This window comes from Cucurbita maxima, unplaced genomic scaffold, assembly GCF_002738345.1.
Source record: "Cucurbita maxima cultivar Rimu unplaced genomic scaffold, Cmax_1.0 Cma_Scf00022, whole genome shotgun sequence".
In the NCBI taxonomy this organism is placed as follows: Eukaryota; Viridiplantae; Streptophyta; class Magnoliopsida; order Cucurbitales; family Cucurbitaceae; genus Cucurbita; species Cucurbita maxima.
Genome location: NW_019272038.1, coordinates 1,490,383 through 1,501,343, shown reverse-complemented (window position 1 = coordinate 1,501,343; position 10,961 = coordinate 1,490,383). Strand labels below are relative to the sequence as shown.

Genomic DNA, 10,961 nt, shown 5'->3' with positions numbered 1-10,961 from the left:
TTTCTACTAGCTCAACTATATTGTGCAGAAGACACTTTACAAACCATAAGCTTACCAGAAGGCTACAAAATACTTCCTTTCAAATTCAAATTACTATAACACCTTTTTGAACCAACTTAATGTTGGAATGATCAAGTTTATTATAACATAGTATTTTAGACATGTAATATGAACCGGGCGGAAATTTGGTGGGTTAGAAACAAAAACGATGAAAATCTCTCTCCACTCCCTCCCTAGCTATTGCACATTTAAATGGAGATTTCACATCCTATTCGGGATAGTTCTTGGTCCTATTTGCCCAATGGGTATGCTTTAGTTGCAATGAAAATGAAATCAAGAGAGGGCAAATGGGTTTAAATCTAAAAAGAAACCTCTTAACAACATGAATTGACAGAACAACATAAGATAGGAAGGAAATAGAAAAAGAAAAGCAGAATTAATAATACATGAAATTTGTTTGATTATGGTATTCATAAACCAACCAAACCACCAGGATATGCCATTTCTCGTTGCAGTTGCTTAATAAGAAATAACAAACTCTCTGAAGTTCGAGACTACAAACTTCTGAGCATAAAAACGAAAAGGGTTTTTTCCCCCAACAACTTGTAATACAAAGCTTATATCTAACTTACCCGTAGCAGCAGATGTGGATTTTTGCGGCTCTTTAAACTGTATAGTGTTGTTGGATTGTGTCAATGTCAAGTCCTTTCAGCTTCACTACTGATTCGACATGCCCCTTTAGTGTGTGCAATTCTCGGAGCCTGCCCAGAGCCATAAACAGTGTTTATTTTAGGACCATTTTTCGAATGCTACTTAATTATTAGTAAGATAGAGAGAGAGAATGGGCGAGAAGGTCACCTGGCAACCTCAGCACGGCGCTTGGCTTGCTCTGCAATCTCTGAAAGCTCCCTGTAACTACTTTTCTCTGGGAAGAGATTGGAGTTCTCAGGTGGTTGTAAGCCATGTAGGGTCCTCTGTGCTGCTGCCCACTGTGCTTCTCTCTCTTCTTTCCCATAGTCCTTTTTCGTTGTGAACGCAGTCTGTGTAATTCAATGGCAAGGGACCAATAATGTAAACACAGTCCACAATCCAAAAACATAAATTTGTACGGTAACTCATAGACGCGATCCGTCAGATCACACATCAATGGGAGAGATGAACGAATGACAGTGAAATCGTTGGGCCAAGAAGAAGTTGGATTATGAGATCTCATATCGATTTGGGAGGGAAACGAAACATTACGTGTAAACCTCTTTTTGGCAGATGAGTTTTAAAAACCTTGAGAGAAAGCTCGAAGAGAACAACACTTGCTGGCAGTGACTTGGAACTTGTTGAATGGAAGTCACACCTCAGCTGATTTAGGAAATGTTCATGAGTTTATAATCAAATAGTACTCTCTCCATTGGTACGAGGCCTTTTGGGAGCCCAAAGCAAAGCAATGAGAGCTTATTCTCAAAGTAAACAGTATCATATCATTGTGAAGAGTCGTGTTCATCTAATAGAACTGTTACAAATGGCATCAGAGTCAAATATCGGGCGATGTGCCAACAAAAACGTGCGACCCGAAGGGGTGGATTGTGAGATTTCATATTGATTGGAGAGAGAAACAAGTGACAGCGAAGACGCTGGGTCCCGAAAGGGTAGATTGTGAAATCCCACATTGATTGAAGAGATGAACGAATACCCACGAGAATGTTGGGCCCAAATGGGTGGATTGTGAGATCTCACCTCAATTGGAGAAGGAAAAAGGAAATAAAAGGGAATAAGTTTGGGCTTGGACTCACTAGATCAAGTTGAGACATTTTATAGACATAATTTAATAATTTGGTTGTAATTCTTTTTTGTCAATGAACTTAATCCAATCCTAGTAATTAAGAAAAGAAAACATACCTTGTTCTCGAGAAGTGTGTCCCAAGCCTTGCCGCTGTGAGCATACCGGATTCCAAATTTCAAAATATCGAGAGGGATATACGTTACGATGCTATAGAGCCAGATAACACCAGCCCAACCCCATCCCATTCCTTTTATCCTTGCAAACTCCCAATTTGCATAAACAGCTATCACAGTTGCCACCTGTCAGTTATATTAGCTGACATCAGCACATCTAAAACCAAACCAAACCTAACTCATCTTTGATGTGATTTCAACGTCTCCTTACCAGCTGAGCAATGATGAAAGCTCCGACAAGGAGCAGTCCAGGACGTTCCATAAACGACCAGCTGCGAGACCTTGTCACAAAAATAAGTGCCTGACTTATTATGCTCACTTGTAGGTACAAGGCCGCCATCAATTCTTGAGGACTGTCTCTCAAGGGTTTCACATGAAATTTTTCCTTCATAAATTAATGCAAACAAGACCCATCATTAATAACCCAGATATTATGATATATTTGAATGTTTCATTACAAGAAAGTAAAAGAAAATTCTTACGGAGAAAAAGTTGGTATCTTTGACGGCCCAAAAGAATAATACTGTCATTAATGCCAAGTATCCTCCAAGGACAATGCCTGTTCCAAAAATCTCCTTTAGTTTCCAACTATCAGGCTGCGGAGATGGCTTTACTCGATCCTTTGAAATTGTCATAATTGTTCCTTCAGGTAAAGCACAAAAGACAAATCAGAAGCTTCATCCTAGCAAGTGAATAATGGTTGAATTTCTATTCGTGTGAACTTACCATCATTCAGAATGGCTATGATTAAAACCATGAAGGGAGCGAAGTCAAACTTCCAAATCAAAGCAATGAACATGAATCCAAACTGCAACATCCAAAGTTTGTACAAAGAAACAGTGTTAGAGATTACAAGAATTGGGTCGTGTAATTGATATCAAAACATGTTCCATATTCACTTACCACTATACGAATGGTAATCGAAACTGCATAAATCTGCAGAAGAGAGAAATAATTAAATCACATTAAAAAAAGAACAAATCGAACGAAGTACTTGTTAGGATTCACGACTCTCCACATTGATAGGATATTGTTTACTTTGAACATAAACTCTCAGGACTTTACTTTTGGTTTCCCTAAAAGACGTCATACCAATAGAGATATATTCCTTACTTATAAACTCATAATCTAGAGAACTTGTAACTCACTCCCAACAATACTAAAAAAAAAAGTGAACTAACCGTGTAATTCTTCATCCTCTGAAAGATAGCCCTGCTGGTTAGCACGGCACTAATAATTACACTCAATCCTGGTTCTGTAAGGACTATATCTGAAGCACTTCTAGCAGCATCAGTAGCATCAGCAACAGCAATTCCAATATCTGCCTTCTTTAAAGCAGGAGCATCGTTAACACCATCTCCTGTCATTCCACATATATGCTTCCTTTCCTGCAGCCTTTTCACAATCTCATATTTGTGTTCTACACAATGCAAAAGAAAATAAAATATTAGGAAAGCAAATGGGAGTAATCTCTTAAAAACAAAAGAACTACTAGAAATCACGACTCTCTGCAATGGTATGATATTGTTAACTTGGAGGATAAGCTCTCGTGACTTTGTTTTTTGCTTCTCCAAAAAGCCTTATACTAATGGAGATGTATTCCTTGCTTATAAACCCTTGATCAATCGCTTAATTAGCCAATGTGGGACTCCCCACCAACAATTCTCGACAAGAACATGAAAGCAAAGCCCACCTGGAAATACTCCTGCAAATCCATCTGCCTTCTCAATCAACTCATCCACAGGAAGTGAAGCAATAGATTCATCCTTGTCTTGACCAAGTAATGAAGAAGAAGGGTACATATTTGTTCCCATGCCAAGTCTACGCCCTGTTTCCTTGGCAATGGCAAGTTGATCCCCTACGCGTTTCAAAGAACTTTACATGAATTAATGAATTACACGAATTGGAAATGTATTGGCCAAATCATTCTTTTTATATATACCAGTAATCATCTTGACATTTACTCCGAGGTTCAGAGCTCTTCTTATGGTTTCTGCACTATCGTGCCTAGGAGGATCAAATAGAGGCAACAAACCCACAAGCTGCCATGGTCCTCCATGGCTCTCTTTTGATTTTTCAGGTACTTCCTACGTAGATGTTAAAAGAGTAAGATAAGCATTCAATTCAATAGGAATAGGAAAGCTATAAACTCTAAAAAGACCTGTCTTGCAACACCCAATGAACGAAGTCCACGTTCTGCAAACTTGTCAATCACTGCATGAACCTTTCTTCTAATGTCTTCCCTGGAGTTGCAAAGATTTAGGATCTGCTTGAAAGAAATTTGCAAGATGATCAGTTACTTCACTAAACTTCCAAGAACTGCTAGTCTTAAATGGCTGTTACCTGCTCAGGAGCGCCTTTGCTTACTCGGTGCCAATGTCCATCGGAGTCAATATAGGTTAAGGCAGTTCTTTTGTCGACAGGATTGAATGGAAGGAAATGAACCTCCCTAATTCCTGCTCGTGCCTGAAAAGTTACACTATACAAGTAATATGAATCTAATGTCCAGATCTTGGTTTAAGAAAGGAAGATCAAATGCAGCCAAATTTCACCTCTTTGGGATCTGCAAGCATTCCAACTATAGCTGCATCAATAGCGTCCTGATTCTCTGTTCTTGAAGCCCTGGCTGCAAGAAGAATAACATACTCTTTCTCAACGCCCTTGACAAACACTTCGATCAAGCTTCTGTCTACCGTTAGCTTGTTCAGGGTTAGAGTTCCTGTCTTATCGCTGCAGAGGACATCCATGCCAGCCATTTCTTCAATGGCTGTCATTCTCTTTGTAATGGCACCCTGCTGAGAAAGCCTATGAGAGCCAATGGCCATTGTAACAGACAAGACGGTTGGCATTGCAATAGGAATTCCACCAATCAAAAGCACCAGTAAATTGTCAATTCCATCTCGATACTTGCGTCGTTGTATTGGATACATGACTATGAGTTCTATTAGTATTCCAACGGCGATTGAGCAAATACAGAAATTACCAATAGCAGTAAGAACTTTCTGGAAATGTCCAACTTGATTGGTGCTATCTACCAAATGAGCAGCTTTGCCGAAAAATGTGTGGACACCAGTGGCAATCACAACTGCTTCTATTTCACCTTGTTTACATGTAGAGCCAGAAAATACTTCATCTGAAGGGTTCTTGGTGACTGGGAGTGATTCTCCAGTTAAAGCAGATTGATCAATCTTTAAAGGATCACCCTCCAGAAGACGGGCATCTGCTGGTATTATATCCCCAAGCTTAATGCTGATAATATCTCCAGGAACAAGAATAGCAGCCTCTTGCTCACTCCAACGACCATCTCTTAGAACCTATAATATATAAAAGAAAATAATTGAGAAAACACTTTGAGGACAGAAAACCTAATATAACAGTTCAAGCCACAGTTAGCAGATATTGTTCTCTTTAGGCTTTCCCTTTCAGGCTTCTACTCAATGTTTTAAAACGTATCTACTAAAACACGGTTTCCACACACTTACAAAGAATGCTTCATTACCCTCTCCGACTGATATGGATCTCCTAAAGAGGCATGAAAAGTATGTTGTGCTTTTACCTTAGTTTTGGGAGCAAGACCAGCCATTAGTGCTGCAGCCGCGTTACCAGCGTTGTTCTCTTCAATAAAACTTATGGTAGAGTTGATAAAAAGTAAAGCAATGATCCCCACAAAGTCTTGCCAGTCTGGTGGTCTTCCACCACCATTTGCCAAGACTATAGCCATTAAGGCAGCAGCTTCCATAACCCAAGATAAAGGATTCCACATGAAACCCAAAAACTTGAGGAGTTTGCTTTCCTATATGGAACAATTAAGCACATTCAATTGCAGGAACTTTGAGAAATAATATTTATGTAAGGCTAAAGCGTAGGAAAAAAATATGCAGATCATTGCGCCGTATAAAAATTGAATTATACCTTCTTCTCTTCTAGTTTGTTGGGTCCGAAAACTTGAAGCCGGTGGGCTCCTTCCTCTGACGTCAAACCTTCTCGTGTACATTTCAACTGTTCGAACACTTCCTCTATTGGAATATGTTCCTGCAGATCACAATATATGCCACTTCACTTACTACTACTAGCCGACCAAAATAACGAATTCAAGCGAAAGAAAGACACAATGTTCATCTAACAGAATAAGAAACACTTGGAAGAAGGCAACCCGCCCCAAAAAATCACCCTCCCAATGCCAAATTGCCTCCAATCATCATGTTGATCCAATGGTCAAAGGCCAGGTGATCAGGAAGGAACACGTAAATAATAAAGGACTTAAATAAAAAGGTTCTAAGTTCAACAACCAAATATAAATATAATGCAAACCGATTTGTAAATTATGATAGTAAAACAAATATGACAATATTAGTTCATCATCATAAAACTGAATCACGTGACAATCAACGCCCCGGCTGACATGTAAACTTATCATGAGTCAACCACTAACCAATTCTTTTAGACCTAACAGAAATGGAAATTATTTATTTAATATCAACAGAATATGGATAAAATTCTACAACTTCTGTTCCCTTAACGAATATCAACAATGTTCATACATCAGCTTAAAAGGCTAGACGAAATCTGTGCGGCACTTGAAACTAGTATTAGTTATTTTTCCATGCTTTCACCTTTTAACACAAATATATAACGTTTGATGTTTTAATCAATTGACTTATTCTCAAATAGATATACTGTATACCCGTATAAATTTAATTACTTAATTGTTACAAGTTTTAAGTTTTTTTTTTTAAGTAAACTTTTTGTCTTAATTTTATCTATCAATCAAATATTAATTTTACAAACGAAATTTCATTAAAAAAAAAAAAAAAAAAAAATCAATTAAAATTATTATCATGGTGCAACGAATAATCAATTATTTTTGTACTTTATAATAAATAAATTATCCATAAGATTAATTGGACATCAAAGGAAGCTTTATTAGCTAACTTTGATCTCTTTGGATCTCTTGGAAGTTGGAACTCAATTAGTTTTATGGGAAAAATCAATTTACAAGAATATCGTAAACATCCTTAGAAATATGAATCGTCTTCCCACTATATCAAAAATAAAAATAATAAAAAAATGAAAGGCACAGTAATCCATAAAAATCGCTTAAAATTCCTCATAAAAATGATATTAAAAAATCATCAATCTGAATTGTTCTGGTAGCCACATTCTGTCGAAGTGCCAAGCCTCCAAATTAGGGTTTTTTTTACTTTTTTTTTAGTAAACATTCAGTTTCCAGTTAACTTTACATGGTTCTCGAAGAATAAAAACTTCCTATCACGTGGTCCACACAGAAAATATAATAGTAACAATAAAAAGGCAAAGTATCATATAATAATATTAATAATAGATTATTCCATAAAATCGTTTTGATAAAATAGTAATTTTATGCAGGTAAATATATGATAGAGAAATTATAAATATATTTCATGATTTTTAAAATATAAATCCAACAAAAAAAAATTTAATAAAAAAAAGCACCTGATTTTGGCAATTTTATGAAATAATCTGTGTTTAAAATTCTAGGATAGCACAAAACTATGGCATTTGGCCACACCAATTTGTAAAAACATCTATGACTGTTCATGAATGCCACGTGTCCATAATTTACTGGGGCTCTTCGATTGAAATTTTCGGACCGTTTAAACAGCTTCTAAAAAATTCTGATGTATTACACTTTTAAGTCCCCAAGATCGCCGGCGAAATCACGGCGTACAAAGATTGTATGATATAACCCTTAAAAAATACTGAATAAATTAGAGTATTAATACATAATTACAGTAATGGATATGTTTAAAAATAGAAATTAGAAAAACAAAATTATATAAATTTCTCTTTGGATAACAGTATTTCTCGGATATATAATACCTTTATTCTACAAAAATATATACCTAACACAGTATTTTTCACCTGCTCTTTTAAAGATAACATGCCGATAAGGAAGAACATGAAAATAAAATAATCGTTTTATATTTATTTAATTTAATATTTATCTTTTTGCTAAATAATGAATACAATAAATTAATTAAATAGAAGATAACTAAATTAAAATCTGTAAAATTACTAAAGAAATTTAAGAAGAAGAAGAAAAAAAATGGAGAATCGGAGGGGCTATACTCTACAAAGTGAAAAACATCGTTCGGCTGATGTATAGCGCCATATTTTCAATCGTATAACGAAAACAAACGATCCAGCAAGGAGAGTTACAAAGAAACGTCCGAATCGATAGTTCACTCACGCAGCGATGAGAATACGGTTATAGAATCAACGCAAACAACTAATCGCACAGAATACTCACAAACTAAACCTTCTCTGCCGGTAAAACAACAACATGCAAACGCAGAGAGAATCCGAGTTCATTTATCAGCGATTCTAATTAAATTTCTCAGCAACCAAACACAGAGCGCAGGAAATAGCAAACGAAATAAACAAGAAAAAAGAAAAGAAGTATCAGTACGCACCAGATCAACGGCCTCGTTTTTTATCTCCTCAAGAGTGATGGCCTTATCGCCGCCCATTCTCGAAGAGCGGAAATGAAGTTAGTTTCAAGTCCGATCAGAAAAAGTGCAACGGAAAATTACGGGAACTCCACGAGATTCATCGAAGAATCATAATGGCCGCCATTAGAGGAGGAAAAAGGAAAAGAAAGAAAAGGAAGTAAGAAATGGAGGGTTCACGAATCTTTGATTGGAGGATATCAGTTAATTAGGGCAGTGAAGAAAGTCTGAATTCTGTACCCACTTTTATAGTAGCTTCGGCGTTTGAAGTCACGCTACTTTAGTGGGGCCCACCTACCAACGCCTTTTATTGCCTTCCCGCCATGTTAGCTTACTACACGCGCCTTTTGTTGGATTGACATACACGCATCTCAAAATTTGCTAGTAATTTAAATTTTATAAAAAATAAAATTAAACCTAGACTTAAAACGACGTCGTTTACAAAGCAGACAACATTAAACCTAATTAAAAATTAATTTAAAAACCAAAATCTTAGTACGACTTGGACAGGACAGACGGGGTTCCGCTGCACGAGTTCCGACAAAAAACTCATTGCTTCTCTACCGTACACGTGGCAGATGGAATTTATTTATTTATTATATTCATCAAAGTCAACTTTTTTTTATTAATATATATTTTTTAATTAGGTTCATTTATTTCTTCAATTTATTTTATTTTAGCTGATGTAAAATTATCAATTTAGTTCCTATTATTTCAATTTATTAATTTTATTTAAAATCTAAAATTGAGTAAAAAAAAAAACAAAAAAATATATTTATTTATTTCTCTAATTTCACTCATAATTCATGCCCTTTTAACACGTGAGAGCAAGAAAAAAAGGAAAGGGTAAAGAAAAGAGATGCCCGTGTGTTGATTTCTTCCTATTTGCTTACAATTCTTTAGAAACCCTAATTTTTTATTGCTAGTTGGTCCCTAAATTAAGTTAAATTATAAATTTGATCTCCTACGTTTTTATCATATATATATATATATGTATACTATACTGACCAATCAATAGCAGATATTGTCATCTGTAAGCTTTCCCTTTCGGACTTCCCTTCAAGCCTTTAAAACGCTTCACACTCTTATAAACGATGTTTTGTTATACTTTCCAACCAATGTGAGACATCACAATTTTTTACCTCTTAATCGAGAATAAATAACTAGTTGAAATATAGTTAAGAGAAGCTTCAAATGTGTCGAGAATAGGTTTTTAAGCTTTGGAAGCTATGTTCAAAAAGTTCGAGAATTTTACATCAATTCTTTTGTATAAACAATCTAAATCCGCTATTTATAAATGGTAGATTATTTAAAGTTCATTATAAAAATTTATTAGGAATTATATTTTTTAAATGACACCTATTTTTAAAAATAAATTATTGTAATAATAAGAATAATAATAATGGATTTATGATATTTAGTTAAAAATGCAATAAAATTATACCCAAAAAAATTGGGAGAAAATAAGTATAATTTAACGGGATCGTGCTCGAATCGTTATAATAAAGTGAATTTGAAGAAGGTTCACGAGTTCGAATATCTATTTAATTTTTTTATTTTTGGGAGAAAAAACAAAAAGGGTTTTAATTCAGATAAATCATGGGAGAAAGAGAGAAGAGAGCATGTGAATAATTTTTCAAAAAGTATTTAAAAAGTAAATAATATTATTAAGGGAAGGCCAAACACCCAATTTCTAAACGTGATTCCTCGTGACCACTTTTTTTTATTTTTTTTTATTTTTATTTCTATTTTTATTTTTACTTTCATTATGGAATCTCATCTACCATAATAGTAGAGAGAGAGAATGGAAGTTGATAAATTAAATTTATATTTATTTAATGTAATATTAAAAATAAAAGTTTTTTAAAAAAAAAGTAGTCATGAAAATCATGACTATGAAAGAGTCTCAATGAAGCTCGGAAATGCGGGTTTGGGAGAACCTCCGATCTTTTTATCGATAACTACATTTGTAACAGTTCATGTTTACCACTAACCGATATTATTATTTGTAGGCTTTCTGACACATTATCCTTATTTATTTTCATAGCAAACCAGTGAGACGAAGATTTTGAGTCCTCCACTCTACCAAGATAATTTCATAACTTTGAGACAGCAAAACATTTATTATATTATTATAAGGGAACATTTTCCTAACCGACTATTTTAAAATTTACAATTAATTCATTCTAATTTAATTATGATCCATTTTGAAAGAATAAAATAAAATTAAAAAAAAATTAAAGGTGAAGTAAAGAATAAAAAAGGGTTGTAATTTTGAGTGTATAATTATCACATAAAATATTCTTTGGAATGGAATTACGTGGCGCATTGTGTGAGCGTGTGGGTTGCTTTTAAGACTGTTAAAACGGCATTGATTCAAAATTGATTTCAGAATTGCATCTGATTCTGAATTTTACCAATTTGCTCACACAAATACCCTCAGATTTCCACTTTTACAACAATTATCTTTTCATAAGGCTTTTGAATAATATTCGCTACCTTTATATAAACTAAATTATTAAATTC

The 10,961-nt window shown here is 34.8% G+C and overlaps 1 protein-coding gene across 1 annotated transcript; it reads right to left on the bottom strand.

Annotated features, from left to right (window-relative positions):
* Positions 1–419: 419 nt before the first annotated feature.
* On the bottom strand, positions 420–8,660 carry LOC111496134 (plasma membrane ATPase 4-like). Its single transcript, XM_023146440.1, has 16 exons — positions 8,400–8,660; positions 5,860–5,979; positions 5,504–5,740; positions 4,500–5,261; positions 4,291–4,413; positions 4,109–4,213; positions 3,890–4,034; positions 3,641–3,805; positions 3,129–3,367; positions 2,851–2,883; positions 2,674–2,755; positions 2,430–2,590; positions 2,159–2,332; positions 1,891–2,073; positions 859–1,040; positions 420–761 (listed from the first exon to the last, which is right to left on the bottom strand). Exons 1-16 carry the CDS (start codon positions 8,454–8,456, stop codon positions 665–667), a joined length of 2,865 nt encoding a protein of 954 aa, XP_023002208.1. The 5' UTR covers positions 8,457–8,660; the 3' UTR covers positions 420–664.
* Between the last annotated feature and the right edge of the window lie 2,301 nt (positions 8,661–10,961).